The 17757-nt window shown below is 50.4% G+C and overlaps 1 protein-coding gene across 4 annotated transcripts in view; it reads left to right on the top strand.

Annotated features, from left to right (window-relative positions):
* ASAP2 (ArfGAP with SH3 domain, ankyrin repeat and PH domain 2) overlaps positions 1–17757 on the top strand; it is a 181347-nt gene that overhangs the window by 157357 nt on the left and 6233 nt on the right. For 2 of the 4 annotated variants that reach the window (XM_087437175.1, XM_087437174.1), the window contains exons 19-24: positions 1482–1597; positions 3270–3337; positions 4716–4829; positions 7077–7329; positions 9915–10049; positions 11800–11971. In XM_087437175.1, coding sequence (XP_087293301.1) covers positions 1482–1597; positions 3270–3337; positions 4716–4829; positions 7077–7329; positions 9915–10049; positions 11800–11971 — 858 coding nt within the window. The remainder of the gene's footprint in view (positions 1–1481; positions 1598–3269; positions 3338–4715; positions 4830–7076; positions 7330–9914; positions 10050–11799; positions 11972–17757) is intronic. The other 2 variants (XM_087437177.1, XM_087437176.1) reach the window with 1 other exon arrangement.

The following is a 17757-nucleotide window of genomic DNA, read 5'->3' as shown; positions in this document are numbered from 1 at the left end:
CAGCGCAAAAGCAAGGGGATATTTTGCATTTCTGCCTTTCCCTGCCTTTCCTGGTGGGGGCGGAGGGGAGGGAGAAATGGCCAGAGGTGGAGGAGCTTGGGGCAGGTCAGCTCCTTCCCCAGGAGCTGAGGGTTTGCTGGACTCACAGTGGAAGCTGTGCAGACGGCCCTGCCCTCTGATGGAGCCTGAATGCCCACCCAGCGCCTAGAGCCTAGCGGGGGCTCAGTGAACATTTTTTTGTGTGTGTGTGAGGAAGGTCAGCCCTGAGCTAACATCCATGCTAATCCTCCTCTTTTTGCTGAGGAAGACCGGCCCTGAGCTAACATCTATTGCCAATCCTCCTACTTTTTTTTCCCCCAAAGCTCCAGTAGATAGTTGTATGTCATAGTTGCACATCCTTCTAGTTGCTGTATGTGGGATGCGGCCTCAGCATGGCCGGAGAAGCAGTGCGTCGGTGCGCGCCCAGGATCCGAACCTGGGCCGCCAGTAGCGGAGCGCATGCACTTAACCGCTAAGCCACGGGGCCAGCCCTCAGTGAACATTTGATTAAGTGGCTGAATGGCGCCACCTCCCTCAGTGTAAATTCTCAAGGGGCAGAAGAAGGGAAGTCCTGGTTTCTTTTCTTCCAGCTTGGAGGGAGGATGGCAGGAAGAGAGGAGAGATCAGAAAATGAGGCTCCTTTTTACACGGAAGGCTGGTTCTGTCCTGTTGGGAGCAGTGGGTATCCCCTTGTGGTCACTCTCCTGTCCCCACTTGTCTGTCCAGGTGGCACCAAGTCCCACTGTCCCTCCTCCTCAGAATGACGGTAGCCTCAGTTTCAGGGCTGCCTCCCCTGGTAGATTGACTGGCTTGTCCCACATCTGAGGAGCGTGTGTGCCTTTGTGGGGTAACCTGGTCTTGTCTTACATTGGAAGGACTTGGAATCTCCTGATTCCCCCTCGGGCTGTCTTCAGGGCCGTCAGGAGCGAGCAGATTCAGAGGAGCTCTGGGACCCTGGACTTGGGAAAAGTGGCTTTTCCCCTTCCATTGGCAAGAATGTCAATAATACGATGAAAAAAGCTCACCTCCGTCCTTCTGTGGGACAGGAAGGGCAAGTTGCACAGGCTTCCTGATGCCCAGACGGGCACTGTGGCCTCTGGACACTGACAGGGAAGCGGGAGGGATGCCAGTGGTTCAGGGCTTGCCCGGGGGGCAGGATGAATCCCCTCGGCCCCTGCTCAGCAGCAGCATGGGTGCCTCTCCCCTTTTGACCTTCTCTGCCATCGTTGTCGGTTCCCTGATGGCCCTAAGGCCGCTTCATCCACACAAATGGGGTGGCGCTGTGTCCCACCCACCTCGTAGGAGGATTGAGAGAAACCTCCAGTGAGTAATGGCTCGCCGTCTCTCCTGCTCACGTGCCCTAGTCCCCTGCCCTGGCAGTCCCTGGGCCTCTGGCCTGTGACTCACTGTTCTTTCTCTTTCTTGGTGCTGTTCTCGGCCAGCGGGAACCTGGATAAGCAGACAGGGAGAGGCAGCACAGCCCTGCACTACTGCTGCCTGACGGACAACGCCGAGTGCCTGAAGCTCCTGCTGCGGGGGAAGGCCTCCATCGAGATTGGTGAGGGGCGGTCCGGGGGGGCCTGCCGGCCTGTCTCCTGTCTGCAGTCCCTGCGCTGCCGCTGGAAACAGTCTAGACAGGGGGCTCTTCAGAGCTGTGAAGTAAATCCTGCTCTCTAAAGAGAAGGGCCTCTCCCTGCCTGTTCCGTAAGGCTGCTGTGCTCTCATAGTTATCAGCAGTTTGCCTCCACCTGTCACATAGACTCTGCATCATTCGCGGGCATTTTGTGGGTTATAAGAGGCAGAGGATGGGCCCTGCAGCTGTCACTGATGCTGAGGTGAATTTGGACAGTTTGGGGCATCTTGCCCTCCTGTTCATAACCCCCACCGAGGATCAGACTCAACCCCTTCCTGGCTCTGGGTTCGAAGGTTTACCGGTGGGAGACATGTTCACTGCCCCTCCTTTCATTGGCACCAAATCTCCACCACAAGGGACCCTTGGTCTGCTTGGCCTTCAGCCCTCCCTACCCGTGGGACCATGACATACTGACAGCCTGTCAGGCAAAGTCTATCCTAGGGCACCCGGCTGTGACCGTGTCATGAGGGAGTGTTTTTTGTTTTTGTTTTTATTTTTACAAAAGTCTTTTTTTTTTTTGTTTTCTTTTCTTTCTTTTTTTTTTTTTTTTTTTTGTGAGGAAGGTCAGCCCTGAGCTAACATCCATGCTAATCCTTCTCTTTTTGCTGAGGAAGACCGGCCCTGAGCTAACATCTATTGCCAATCCTCCTCCTTTTCTTCCCTAAAGCCCCAGTAGATAGTGGTATGTCATAGTTGCACATCCTTCTAGTTGCTGTATGTGGGACGCGGCCTCAGCATGGCCAGAGAAGCAGTGCGTCAGTGCGCGTCCAGGATCCAAACCTGGGCCGCCAGTAGTGGAGCATGCACACTTAATCGCTAAGCCACGGGGCTGGCCCCGAGAGTGTTTCTGAAGAACTGTTGAACAGAGAGCAAAGAGGGTAGAAAGAAGGCACACCTGCTGGAGAGCCAAGTTTCATTTTTAAAAATTAATAATCAGGGCCAGCCCAGTGACGTAGTGGTCAAGTTCGCATGCTCTGCTTCGGCAGCCCAGGGTTCACAGGTTCGGATCCCGGGCGCAGACCTCTGCACTACTTATGAAGCCATGCTGTGGCAGGAGTCCCACATATAAAAGGAAAGATGGGCACAGATGTTAGCTCAGGGCTAATCTTCCTCACCAAAAAAAAAAAAAAGTAAATAAAAATTAATAGTCAAACCTCATTGACTGAGGCTTATTTAGAAGAAAATAAAACTTCAAATTTACGGACTGTTTCAAAGCAGGTGTAAAGTTTATTACAGTCGGATGCCTGGAACTAGACTAGCAGTGCTCTTGGTTAGAGAGTTATGGTGAACTTATGGTTTGGATATTCAACAACTTATGGTTTGGATATTGATTTTCATTAGTTGGCTACTTCAGTGGTTTTATTTTCATGATTAGCTCAAACCTTATCTTTTAAAATCTTGCTGACTGTAAACTGCTGCAATTCTGTACGATTATAAGACAGATTCGCCCTGATCGGGTCAAACCAACTGTGGCTTTCATTAGTCTTGTTCAGTTTCATTTAGTGCTGCTTCACTGTATCTTTTTTTAATTGTCTCTCGATATCAGACCTTTGCTTGGTTTTGCTGAAATGCCTCCTTTTCTCACCCTGCCTTTTAGCTAATGAGTCGGGAGAGACGCCACTGGACATCGCCAAGCGCCTCCGGCATGAGCACTGCGAGGAGCTGGTGAGTCTCCACCCAGCGTCCTTCCTGCCCCGCCCTCCTTGAGGAGGGTTTTCTCTGAGCCCCCCAGTATGGGTCCTGGGCAGATCCTAGTGTCCAAATGGGGTGACTTGGAGAAGGCATTTTGGGGAGTCTTTAGACAGGAGGTGACCATCCCCATCGAAGTGGCACTTGGAACACAAGTCGGCATTTGCTGGTTGGTCTTGTTGACAGAGGCCCTGGCATTGTCTAGGGTGAGTGGAGCAGAGGCCAAAGGCCACCCCAACTCTGGCTGTCCTCTGGAATCTGTGAGCTGTTAGCTCATCCCTTCACACCAGCACACCAGAGCTGGCTTTCTTATTTTGTTCCCCAACCCCAAATCACTTGAGTTGTTCTGCACCATTTCTTCCTGTCCTGTTCTGTAAGAAAAGGCAGTGTGGCCAGTGGGCAGAGCCCACCGGGGTCAGGCAGACCTGGGTTCACCGTGGTGCTCCACCGCTGTGACTTGGGAAAGTCATGCCAACTCTCTCTGCTGTTTCCTTATTTGTAAAGTGGAGTCAGCTGTACCAGTTTGCAAGGTTGTTGTGAGAATTATTGTTGAGTGTAAAGCACTGGGCACTTATTAAGTGCTCAATAAATAGAGCTGTTAACAATAAATGCTGTAGAAGTGTAGGATAAGTAACAGGACTAGTCTAAGCACTTTATGTCCGTTAACTCATTTAGTCTTGATAACTACCTTATGACGTGGTTTCTGCTCTTATCCCCATTTTAGAGATGAGGAGACAGGCACAGAAGGGTTAAGTTAGCCCAAGGTCGCATGGCTACTGTCTGGCGGTGGAGAAAATTAAGCCCTAATGTGCCAAGACACCCATCGTGTCTAATGAATTAACTTCTGTGCATCTAGAATGGGACTGGCTATCAGCTTTCCTTGAGAGAATTGAGAAAATAGTCATTCACATCATTTTCTTCAGGGCTTTTCTCTTGTGCTAGTCGAGAAAGGTCGGCATAACAGTTGTGGACACATTAGTTCTCCTCAGGTTGAGTTTGCCCCCAGGTGCAGTCGTCAGCACCTGCAGGCTGACCATCATCCTTTAGATCTCAGATATCCCTTGCCTGCATATAGCACTTTACAGTTTACAGATCACTTAATGGGAGTCACCAGGTTTGAGTTTCAAGGTCTTCTGTGAATTGGGGGTGGGGGGTGGGGGGGGTGCTTAACCTGAGACCCAGATATTTAAGTAGCTGGCCTCGTGCTGGAGTGTGGGTGCTCTGCCTCCCCAGCCAGCATGCTCCCCTCCTCCCCGCGCCGCCCGCCTGCTGTCTCCCGGACATCTCGGTGGCTGCCCACTTCACAGGGCTGAGCACCTGAGCAGCAGCACCCACAATCCTTTGTTCTTCTCAGCTGACCCAGGCCTTATCTGGAAGGTTTAATTCTCACGTGCATGTCGAGTATGAATGGCGATTGCTCCATGAAGACCTGGATGAAAGTGATGACGACATGGATGAGAAATTGCAGGTCTGTGCCAGGTGGTAAAACATTAAGAGTTATGATAAGCTTCATTCAGAACAGCGTGGGTCCTAGCCTGTAATTAGGGCAGAAAGCTTTTTTGTAGAGAAGGAAATATAGTTTACCTTTTGCTTCCGTTGATTTCCGTAGGTGTAGGTTTTTGGTTTTACCCTTCCCGCTACTGCCTCCTGTCTCCCAGCACCTACACACGTGAATTTAAAGGATGTTGATTATGTAATCGTAGGCAGCTGCTCCCCTTTTGCTATGAAGGAAAGAGATGGGGGAGGGCCTTTGATTCTAGTGGGTTTTAGAGGAAGCTCCCCCACTATGGGTAATGTGATAAAGAGCCAGGTTCCCCCAGTTATCAGTGATCATGTTCACCTAGATGACCTTTCAGACCTTCACTGAAATCATTAAATGACCCTTGGAGTTCACTGGGTCCAGCTCTTCCCTTTATCAGATGGGGTCATTGAAGCCTTGAGAGAGAGGGGCACTTGGCCCACAGTGAAGCCAGGATTCAGAGACCAACCTAGGGCTAGAATGAGGGCTCTTGCCTTCTAGTCAAGCTCCCTTCTCATGACTCACTGTCTTGCACACTTGGGGGGACCCTGGGAGGTTGCCCCCTTCACTTGTCAGACTTACACTGTAGCTGCTGTGGGAATTAGTGGGGAATGCCATGTCAAGCTTTTTATTTTTACTATAGGAATTTAATGTCTTGATGTGTATTGAGGATGTCTAGTTAGATATTTATGCATTTCTGACACCTACTAGACTGTCGTTTATGGAGCAGTTAACATCTGTATTTACTGTTTCTTAGAATAAGAAATTTCTTGGGGCCAGCCCCGTGGCGTAGTGGTTCAGTTTGGCACACTCTGCTCTGGCGGCCTGGGTTTGCGGGTTTGCCTCCTGGGCGCTGACCTACACCACTCGTCAGCCATGTTGTGGAGGCGTCCCACATACAAAATAAAGGAAGATGGGCACGGATGTTAGCTCAGAGTGACTCTTCCTCAGCAAAAAAAAAAGAAAGAAATTTCTTCTCCGAGTTAGCTGTAAAACGGCATCAAAGTGAGAAGAGCAGACTAGTTTTATACTACCTACCTTAAAAAAGGAGAGATTTGAAGCACCCGCCCCCAGAGCAAGTGCCTCTTCATCCAGCGCACATCGCATGCCCGGCATGTGGGCATGTGGCACGGCTGGTGGCGTCCGGCACAGACCCAGTGAAAGGCCAGCAGCAAGTGCTGTTTCCAGCAGAGAGTGGATGGCCCAGTTGGTTCATAACCGCCATGGGCTCTGCTGGGACTTTAAATGTGTGTGAAGAGCCACCAGCCCTTGAGTTCGGCACCCCTGAGCTGGGTTTGAGCCTTGTTTTAGCCAGAGCCTCGACTGGGCGGGTGGTGCTGTGAGGGGAGGAGGGGTGCGACAGCTGACAACGACACCTGCGAAGCACCTGGGTTGTGCCAGAGAAGCAAAGTTATAACAGATTTAACATTTAACAGATGAGAAGTAGGGTCAGTGAGGTTAATTGCTCCAGATCATAGCTGTTAGAATGAAGGCCGACATTTGAAATATGAGTTAGCTCTGATTTACCCGAATCGTGATTCCAGGCATGACTTTCAGGCAGAGCAGGGGTCGGCAAACTCTTAAAGAGCCAGATGGCAAATATTTTAGGCTTGTGGGCCTAAAACATCACAGTCTTTGTAGCAACTACTCAGCTCTGCCAGGGCAGCTTGACAATGTGTAAATGCTTGGGCATGGCTGTGTTCCAATAAAACTTTATTTACAGAAACAGATAGTGGCCCATGGGCCGTGGTTTGCCCCTGAGTTAGTGGAATCTCAAGAGTTCCAGTTCATATGGGAAGAAAACATTGATCTCCCTGAATTAGCCATATAGCTGTTGGGGATTGATTGCAGCTGGGTGCCCAGAGCAGCTATACTGTTCTGTAATCTAAGAGAGCGTGTTTATGAAGAGGAAATGCAGAGCTAGGTTGAGATAACTCTTGCTGCTAAAGATGAAATAGCTTATATTTTAAATCCTTCACAGAATGGAGATTGTAAATTGTAAATCATGCTTCCATTAAGAGACATGATAAGAGTGAGTTTTAAATCTTGCAGCTCTCATGTAACAGCTGAGAGCCAAAATGCACCATGCCCAAGTAGAAGTGGTATACATGAGGTTGTCACCAGGAGGTTGAACGCTGTGACTAAGCGGTCAGTGTATCTGCATTTCACACACCTCTGCCCACCACCCCTCTGCAGCCCAGTCCCAGTCGGCGAGAAGACCGGCCCGTCAGCTTCTACCAGCTGGGATCCAACCAGCTGCAGTCTAACGTGACGTCTTTGGCCAGAGACGCCGCCAGCCTGGCTAAGGACAAGCAGAGGAGCTTCGTGCCCAGCATCTTGCAGAACGAGACGTACGGAGCCATCCTGGGCAGCAGCCCGCCCCCCACCCAGCCTGCAGCCCCCGGCACTGCCAGCGCCCCCCCTCTCCCCCCGCGGAACATTGCCAAAGGTACTGAGCTGTTGGTAGCCCCCCCACCCCCACCCCGATGCATGAGCAGTGTGGTTTGGGGTTTTGCTTTGGGAAGTTCGTCATTGCTTTGCCCCTGACTAGAAGACATTTGGGCCAGCGTCAGGATGGGTTTTTTGTTTGGGTCTTTTGTAGTTATGTCGTTTGCTTCCTAAAGGAGCTCCATCATCCTTAAGATGCCCTGTGGTGGTAGAGTATCTTGACTTCATTCCTGTTCTGGGCAGACATGTGGTGTCTGCGTGGTTCAGGTGATGTAGGAACTCCACCAGGGTGGGCCCAAGATGGGTGGGTCAGCTCCCGATGCTGGCCCCTGAGGTGTTGTCCTGCAGACCTTCTTTCTGGTCCTTTTCTCTTGGCTTTTCTCCACTCATGACCCCTCCCTGTGCCTTCAGCCTTTCCTTTTTTCTTTCTCCCCTGCCTACACTTGCCAGCTTATGGCACCTGTGATTATTTCTTATGTTTGTGATCCCCATGAAATGAAGGATGAAAAGACGCTAATTTGGGGAGCATTGCTCAGCCTAATTGTAAAAATACAAAATAGTCCCTCTGGGTCCTACCAGTGCCTTACCTGCCAAAGCTTACGACACTTAGCTCAGTCACTGTCACAACATAGCAACTTTGACTCAACGGGTGATAATTTTGTTTTTATATAAATGGAAACCAAATCCCCCAAAAGTTAAGTAATTTGCCCAGCACTGAAGGCCAGCTGGTCATTACACTCCGTGAAGGCAGGTCCAGCAAGTGGTTGGCCCAGCCCTGGGCTGGTGCTGCCAGCCATGGCCAGCGGCCTCCAGAGGGCTTCCCGTAGTGGGGAGGGACAGGAGCCTCCGCAGACGTCCAGATGCTGCGGCTGCTGTGGGCTGCTGGTGGTCACAAAAATAAGTCCCAGCTGCTCCCTGCGAGGGGAGTGTCGGTGAGGGGTGGTGGCAAGAGCCACGAGGCCTGGGCGGAGGAGGGGGTATGGCAGCAGACCACCACACTGGGTCTGTGCTGGCAGTGTGGCTGGGTCCTCCCTCCCTGCGCTGTTCTGAGTACTCGCAGACCCCCACACACAGCGCTGCCCCGTCACTCAGGGAGCCCAGAGAAGGGCGATGGGTCACTGAATCATAGCCCCCTCAGGAGCAAACCTGCCCTAGAAACCAACCTGCTCACCTCCCCCGCAGAGCCCCTCACAGATGTGTGCCTGCATCCCAGACAGTGTCCACAGCCAGGCTTGAGTGGGAGGTCCCGGCTCAAGGAAGGAAGCTGCAAGATCAGTCCCACAGCTGCCGCCTCCTCCCTCACCCTCACTGGGCTGGCCGGGTGGGTCAAGGCCGGTGAGGGCAGCGGTGGTGATTGGGTCATTGTGGGGGCGTCTCATTGCTTTCTCCCATCCTCCTCCCATGTCCTGTGAATGGGTATTAATTTTGTAAGTCCAGATTTAGAATGATTTGGTCATCTCCACCCCATTAGTGGCTTTTACTGTGTGTCATGTGAGCAAAGAGTTGACTTTGCTCTGTTGGGTCATATGAAAGGAATGGAAAGTTCTTTATCTCTATTTCTTGCTTTCCTAAAGTCCTGGAATGAGAGGGTCTGGGGTTTTTTCTTCCCATTTCTTTTTGCGATTCCTGTGGTTGCCTCATTTCTTCCTTTGATGATGTAGATTGCACTTCATCCCTGCTGCACCCCTCCTCCCCGACAGCCTCCCTTGTTCTCCGTCTAGTCCACACTTGGTCCAGCGTGGAGTCTCCACACACAAATAAAAATGGGAGTTGTCGTCGTCATGCCCTGCACCAGGGCAGAACTCATCCCCGGCAGAAGTGCGAAGGCTCCCTCTGGGCCCCCGGGCCTGCCCTGTGCAGTGTGGCCCATTTTCATCTCCAGCCCAGCCCTCTGTGTGGGCCATGCGCAGCCTCAGGCACGAGTCACCCCTGTGCACCTAGCTGACACCCCTCAATGAAGAAGAGCTTTGTGGGGCAGAGGAAGGACTGTGATCAAGGCAATGCCGTCTCCCTGGTGTGTCACCTGAGCCTGCTTGGTGTCATCTGTGCTGACTTCTAGACAGAAATATGTCTGCGGGAGGTGGGAGAGCCCTTCACCTGATGTCTTTGATTTGCACCCTTCTCTCCACCTGCTCTGTCTGAGGACAGGTGTCCCCCTGTGCAAGGCGGTGACCTCACGGGCCCAGGGGGAGGAGTTAATGGGTGGGAGAGAAAAGCAGACGTTCCATAGCCCGAGTGCAATGCTCAGGATGTGTCATTGTGGTTACTCCTTTCCCTCTTCAAGCAGTATTTATATTTGAGAAATAAAATCAGTAAGATTGAGAAAACCAGCTGGGAATTTTCCCAGAAGCATCATTGGTTTAGTGTGTATCAGTATCTATCTTCCAGAAATCAGAGACAAGAATTTTTAAAAATTGGTGTTCTATTTGTGGTCTTTTAATGCTACTCTAGAAGGGTCATATTTACCAATTTAAAAGGGAGAGGATCAATAATGCAGTGTTCTGTTTCTGTTTTTGTTCTGTGCTTGTGCGTGCGTGTGTGTGTGTGCATGCCTGTGTGTGCATGTGCATGTGCGTGTGCGTGCAGTTCAGACAGCCTCCTCAGCTAACGCCCTGTGGAAGACAAACTCTGTAAGTGTGGACGGTGTAAGCAGGCAGCGATCTTCGTCAGATCCGCCAGCTGTCCACCCACCGCTGCCCCCTCTTCGCGTGACATCTACCAGTACGTTTTTTCCTTTTTCCTTTCTTGCCAGTGGGCTTGGTAGATCTGGATGGCTGGGGGGTGCGTTTGGCAGGCCCGTGGGGAGAGAGCTGCGGAGCCAACGCCCGCTGGCAGGCACTGCCGGGTGCCGGTGCTGCGTGGAGAGCTGTGGCTCTTCCACAGCCCCAACCCTCCAGCCACCTCCCCAGCTGCAAACTCCTATCTGTCCCGCACCCAGCCCCCGGGCGCTCACTCACTGTCTTCCTCTGTCTTCCCAAGCATTTCAGCAACATTTCTTCCTTTCATACGTTAGCGCAGGGCTTCATTTCCTTTGGCTGTTTGGTGGTTCTCAATATTTGGATACAGTCATTTGGATTATGATCTCATGTGTGTTTTTCTTCAATGTCAACATGTGGGTGAAAGACCCAGAACCTGGGGGAGGGGGCTGGCGAAGAGGATTTTCTCCAGCGTGCAGAGCAGGAGTGTCTTTACTGGATCTGTGAGGCAAGCCCTGGACGCTGCCATCTCCCTCCTGCTTAGCGTCACCGTGGGAGGGGGGTGCTACAGCATCTCTGGGGGTGCTTGAGAGCCTTGAGAGTTTTCCCTAGGTTTTTCCCTGCCTTCCTTAACCTCGGTTAAGATCAAAGAAAACCCAGCCCCAGCTGCAGTAAGTGCCATATGTGTGTGTGCTGGTGGCAGAGCAGGGAGCTGTGTCTGGGTGGGTCTTCCTGGGGTCAGTGGTGGTGTGTGGGGGTGTCCAACTCGGACACATTCAAGTCAAACAACAAGGATCAACTGGCAGGTCCCTAGGGTCATGCAGCAGGTCCCAGACACCCACTTTTCTGCCTCTCAGTTTGGTGTCCCTGGAGCTGTAGATTTGCACGCTCGAGTCTGCCTTTTGACTTTTCCTTTAAAGCAGAAAAAGGAAACAAAGACAAAAAAGAAAAAAAAGGCAGACTCTAAACTGGATCCCTCCATGGTCAGCCAGCCCCTCAGCCCCCAACCCCGACCTGTCCTGAGGAGAGGAGCTGCTAACTCCTTAGGTGTCAGCGTCCCATCCTGAGGCAGGTTGCTGCCTCAACAAGGACAACAGGATGAGAATGCTGGACATTTAGGGAGAGCGCTGATGTCTCTCAGAGAAGGGGACGGGGGTGGGAGGAGGGAGGCACGAGCTCAAGGCCCAGCTCCTGTCTTACCAGCTCCATGACCCTGTCCACAGAGGTGGAAGCCCATCACCTCTGCGAGCCTTACCCTCCTGTCTGTAAAATCTAGAGAATAACCTCTTTACCCTGCCCCCTCACAGATGTGGAGCCTTTACAGAGTTAGTTCTTCACAGGCTTTCCTCAGACTGACCTGCTCACAGCCTGATGAAATGGATTGGGCCCGTGGGTCAGCTGAGGCAAAGAGAGAATTGGCCCAAGGTCCAGCTGCCCAGGGCAGCACTAGCACCAGACCCCGGCCCCAGCCCTCAGACTCCTGCTGCCGATCCTCCCGGTCTCGGGGTGGAGAGCTCCACCAGAAAACCCTGTTGGCTTCCCCACAGGGAATTCTAGCTGAGAAAATACTTACAGGCTCATAGACACATTTTAATCCTCACTTGAGGCTTGGAAGGACTGCCCGCCAATACTGTTTTCTGAAAATCTGCATGACAGTGGGTTTTTTCCTTAGGAACTAGCAATAGAAAAAAGGAAGCCCTTATGGGAAGACCCTCCAGTGAGAAGGTGGGAATGTGACTCCTGAAGTCTGAGCCTCTGTATTTCTCTCTCCACAGATCCCCTGGCTCCCACGCCGCCCCCTCCAGTAGCAAAGACGCCCAGTGTGATAGAAGCCTTGAGCCAGCAGAGCAAGCCACCACAGCCTGGGGGCCCACTGAGCAAAGCGCAGCCTCCGCCCCTGCCGCCCCAGCCGCCCAGCCGCCTCCCTCAGAAGAGGCCTGCTCCGGGGTAACTGCCTCCTCAGCTCCCCCTCAGGGCCAGGCCACATCGGCCGTTTTTGCTTCTTGCATTCAAGGTGCTTCCAAGCAGACTTGGGCCCCTTACGTCAGCTGCTGAGATTTCCATGCGAGCATTTGAAATCTCCACGATGTTTCTACTACTGTAATGTTTGAGGTCAAGTGTTACATGACTGATTCATCATATTTTGAGTGTCTTAATAGTTTATCAAGAATTTTTGTAAAAATTTCATGCAAATGTATGTCTTATATCCACATAGTGAAGTTAGATTTCTGTTTAGTACGAACACTGGGATTCTGGGAGTTAAATTCCTCAAGGCACAAGGCCTCTGGGTTCTGTTTGTTGCTCACTCACAAGGTTATCTTGAATACATGGACCCTCTGCAGTGTGGGTCATGTATTTCCTACAAACCGGGACATTCTCCTACAAAAACACAGTACAACCAGCCAAATCAAGAAATTAACATGGGTACATTACTACCTTGCAATCCTCAGACGTCATTCAAGTTTCATCAGTTGTCCGACAACATGACATCCTTTAGTGCAAAGGGATCCAGTTCATGGCTCTCAGTCTGGATCCTTATAGTAGAAATGGTTCCTTTTAGTAGAAATGATATTTAGATATTTAGAAGCCAAGATCTGGGTGCTTTGTGTGCTCATTGCTATTGGAGTGTCACTGCTCTCAGGCCCTCTGAGTGGTCAGACTAGGGATACACACACCCGTGGATACATACATATACATCCATGCATACATACACATATAAACACATGTATCTCTATATTTCTGTCTCTGTCTATATTGAAATCCGTGAGTTCACACTATCTCTAGTTTTGATTGTTCTAGTAATAAACCATACCAAAACTTACTAACATAAGACACTACCATCTTATTATGCTCATGGACTCTGTTGGGAATTTGGATCAGCACAGTGGGGATAGCTTGTCTTTGCTGCACATTATGTGGGGCCTTAGCCAAAGAGACTCAAAGGCTGAGGATGATCTGACACAGAAAGTGACTCATCAGCTAGAGGCTAGTATCATCAGTGGCCTCTCCTTTCCACACACCTGGTGGTTGATGCTGGCTGTCAGCTGGAACCCTAGCTGGGGCTGCTGGCTAGAATACTTACACATATGCAGCCTCTCCATATGGTGAGGGCTTCCTCACATCATGGTGGCTGGGCCCAAGAGCAAGTCCCAAGAGATAAGTGTGGCCCTGGAAACTGGCATCACTTCTGCCTTATGCTACTGGGCAAGCGGTGGCAGAGCCCAGACTCAGTCAGGGGTGGCGTGGGGGCGGTGCACTGGCATGAAGTGGTCGTCGTCTTCAGCTCTCAGTAAAGACTTTGGGGGCAACGTTTTAAAAGCACCTCAGGGTTCATTCTAATTCTTTCCCTTTCTGTGCCTGTTACTCCCTTGACAGATGGTTAGAAATCTGGCTCCCACATTTACTTCCTTGATCAGTTCCCTTGTGAAACAAATCTCCCATCTCTGCCTCTACCTCCTCCTCTGTGCAGAGTCCTCCTCTCGCTACTGAGCTCTGAGACCCCACGTGGAGGTCTTCTTCAACCTGCTGGGGCTCTCACTCCCCCGCCAGGCGACCCCTAGTCCCCGGGCAGGCAGATGCTCACTCAGGCCTCCCCTCCACGGACGCCTCCTGTTCCTGCTCAGGCTCTGACTCCGCAGGATGGGTCTGTTTTCATCCGAGCCACCAGGTAATAATATGGCCTTTCGGGATATAAACTACATCCTGCAGTTCTGAGAAATTTCATTAATTTTTTTAAGGCCTTCTATTTTTTCCTGTTGTCATTTTTAATATGATTTTTACTATTCAGATGTCAGATCCCTGGGCCTTTCCTCTACATGTATGAACTTTTCTCTTTTTTATTAGGGTGAGCTTACCTGCTTTGACGGCCTACTCTGAGTCTCAGTGGTTTAACATATAGAGGTTGACTTCTTGCCCACACAAAACTGAGTGTTCATGTTCTTGCTTGTACAGCAGTCCCAGGGGTGAGTCGGAGACCCAGACCCCTTCTGCTTCTGACTGCACTATCTTTTATCCCCTGGGCCCAGGGTTAATTCCGAAGGGAAAGACTGGGAAGGCGGCATGCTTCTGCTCCTTTGACCAGGGCCGGTCCGGTCGTCCCACCTAGAGGCCAGGGCTGGAAGTACAGCCCCACCTGGGCAGCTGCTCCCGTGGCAGCAGCTCTGCACTGTGAAGGGGCCAGCTCTCTGCCGCCTCCTCATTTCCTTTTCTGTGTTGTTTGCTTGCTTGCTTGGTTTTTATTTATTTATTTTTGTGAGGAAGATCAGCCCTGAGCTAACATCCACGCCAATCCTCCTCCTTTTTCTCCCCAAAGCCCCAGTGGATAGTTGTATGTCATAGTTGCACATCCTTCTAGTTGCTGTATGTGGGACGCCGCCTAAGCATGGCCGGAGAAGCAGTGTGTCAGGGCGCACCCAGGATCTGAACCCGGGCCGCTAGTAGCGGAGTGCGCGCACTTAACCGCAAAGCCATGGGGCCAGCCCCATCTTGCTTGCTTTTTAAATCTACTTTCTGGGAGATTTTCTCAATTTTATTTTCCAATTCTCTCATTGAGTTTTATGCTATTGTATAATTTTCAAGTTAATGTTATCCTATTTGTTTCATGGAATCATTTTCTCTCATCTCAGATTATTAGTGATGGGTTTTGGGGGGGGGGTTGGTTTATTTTACCCTTCACTTTTCTGCATTTGTTTCTTCCATGTTCTTTTCTCTTTGTTTTGACTTCTGTTATACTAGAGGCTTTTCGCTATAAATCTGGTGTTCCCTGCCTGTAAGTTGCTATTTCAGGTGAGGCGTTAACACTGATCGACAGGCTGTACCCTGTTGCGCAGACCTGCCACTGTGGGTGATCTCACTGGGCTGTTTTGCAGTGAATTTGGGCCTTTTTCTTGGACAACTCAGGTTCCTTAGAGAACAGTCTTCTAGTCTCTTGCCTGAAGGGAGCAGGTTTTCTGGGATTTGAATATAGAAATAGGTTAAGCTTTTACTTAGTTCCTCTGTTTTTTAAGATACTCCCAACAACCATACCTGACATCCCTGAGTCTGGATGCCCTCTATTCTACCCTCTCCGAGGATAGAAGCTTCTGGTCTTCAGTGGGGTTGGGGGAGGGCACTTGCTAGGCTATTCAGCTTTGGGGTGGGAATCCAGGATCCAGTAGCTTCTTAAGCAGACTTTGGCCAGTCTTTGTGTTTATTGCCCTGCCTCATCTCCAACTCCCAGAGTTGGGGTGGGGGGCTCGAAAGCACAAATGGGGTACCTCCAGGGCTTTCCTTGCTGCCCTTAGGTTCTCCTTCTTCAGATGAACTAGGATGGTTATGATTCATCCTTCCATTCTCAGCTTCTAAAATTTTGTTTCCTCTTCAGTTCTCTTTGGTTTAATTTTTTTTTTTTAATCTTTTTCCTTGGGAGAAAATGGAAGTAAGTGTATTTCAGTCTGCTGTTTTTAGCCAGAAGACTCTAAGAACTTTTTTTTTTTTTTTTTTGGTAAGGAAGATTAGCCCTGAGCTAACATCTGTTGCCACTCCTCCTCTTTTTGCTGAGGAAGACTGGCCCTAGGCTAACTTCCGTGGACATCTTCCTCTACTTTATATGGGACGCCGCCACAGCATGGCTTGACAAGCGGTGTGCGTCCGGGATCCGAACCTGCGAACCCCGGGCCACTGAAGCAGAGCGTGTGAACTTAACCACTACACCACTGGGCTGGCCCTTCTCAGAACATTTTTAATGCTGCTTTGCAAGATCTCTTTCTAAAATATAACATATATACCCTTGCCTTCCATTCTTAAACAGCGTGTGGGAAATCTCATCAGTTCCTGAGTTATACTATAAAGGAATACGCTCTCAAGTCTCAAGTTCAGGGCTGGCCTGGCCCCGTGGCTTAACGGTTAAGTGCACGTGCTCTGCTGCTGGCGGCCCGGGTTTGGATCCCAGGCGCGCACCGACGCACTGCTTCTCCGGCCACGCTGAGGCCGCGTCCCACGTACAGCAGCTAGAAGGATGTGCAGCTATGACATACAACTATCTACTGGGGCTTTGGGGAGGGGGGGAATAAAATAAATAAATTAATTAAATTAAAAAAAAAAAAGTCTCAAGTTCAGACTGAATGGCCACAGGCTGCACTTATCTTAGTTCTTGTATTGGGGTCTGTGCCTTGCACCAGCTTCTTTCTTCCTTGTAAGAGATTTGCTCTTTCTGAGCTGCTGTTCTTTAAGAGACCAAATCATGGGCTCAAGTTCTAGGTGAGAACCAGTTGGCTGCCAGCCATCATCAGGGAGCTCTGAGAACATTGGGTGTTGGCTCCTATGGTGTTGGGCACATTTTTCTAGTTGTTCTGAGGCTTTGCTGCTGCCCTGGTTCTCAGAGTTCTCACCTCTAGCACAGTCTCACCTGGTTGTACCTGTTTCATGGAATCACTTTCTCTCATCTCATCTGACTGAAAGGACCTGTGGGGTGAGGACAAAGCAGGTGATGCTAGAGTAACTCCAAAACAACTTCGGATGGATGGCGTCATGTCATCACTACCCAGTGGGTTCTGTTGTTGTTTTTTGGGTTTTTTTGTGTGTGTGTGTGAGGAAGATCAGCCCTGAGCTAACATCCATGCCAATCTTCCTCTTTTTTTTTGCTGAGGAAGACCGGCCCTGAGCTAACATCTATTGCCAATCCTCCTCCTTTTTTTTTTTTCCTTTTTCTCTCCAAAGCCCCAGTAGATAGTGGTATGTTATAGTTGCACATCCTGCTAATTGCTGTATGTGGGACGCCGCCACAGCATGGGCTGACAAGCAGTGCATCGGTGTGCGCCCAGGATCCAAACCCCGGGCCGCCAGTAGCAGATCGCGTGCACTCAACCACCAAGCCACGGGGCTGGCCTGGTTCTGTTTTTAAAGGAATTCACTGGTGTGTCCTCTTGGTAAAGGAAGCACCCCACTCCCCTACTTTTATCCTGAGTATAAATTTGGATTTTCACATTTGTTCTCCTAGAGCAGGAGTTAGCAAACTCAGCCCTGTTTTTGTGTGAGCCATGAGCTAAGAACGGTTTTTATATTTTTAAATGGTTGCAAAAACCAAAAGAAGACTATTTCATGACACAGGAAAACTATATGGAATTCAGTGCCCATAAATAAAGTGTTCCTGGAGCACAGGCAGCCTGCTTGGTTTGCACATTATATGTGGCTGCTGTCATGCTGCGATGGCAGTGGTGAAGAGTCGCGACAGAGGCCGTATCACCCAAACCCTAAAAAATTTACCATCTGGTCCTTTAAAGAAAGAGTTTGCTGAGCGGTGTCTTAAAGGATCAGGCCTTCCCTAGGAGCATTTTGTTATGGGGAGTAACTGAAGGCAAAGGGATCAGCAGGTCGTCGTGATGATTTCTCTCCTGACATTGATGGAAATCAGATGACGAGACTGGTCAGACTGGTGGGGCCTTCGCTTGTTACACCTTTTTAGTTCCTTGAAAATATGAGCAAAATCAGTTATGTTTTCTTCACCTTCCTTCTGAGACTATGGCACCAAGGCCCCAGACGGGCTTCATCCAGGGCAGCAAAGGAAGCGTTCCAATGGGAGCGAGCCTGCAGTGGGAAGGATTTCGGCCCTTGCTTCTCCCTCAGTCCTCCTCTGCCCTCCAGCCCCTTCCTGGCACGTGTCAAGCCCCGGGTGTGTGCCTGGCTCCATTCCACAGGGAACTTGAGATAGAGCTCCTCTGTCACATTCTGTCACTTGTCCTTATTTTGATAGTTGG

Source organism: Ceratotherium simum, chromosome 11, assembly GCF_057802395.1.
Source record: "Ceratotherium simum simum isolate JZ-2026a chromosome 11, ASM5780239v1, whole genome shotgun sequence".
Taxonomy (NCBI): domain Eukaryota; kingdom Metazoa; phylum Chordata; class Mammalia; order Perissodactyla; family Rhinocerotidae; genus Ceratotherium; species Ceratotherium simum.
The sequence above is the reverse complement of the archived record's forward strand: the minus strand, read 5'-3'. Positions and strand labels throughout refer to the sequence as shown.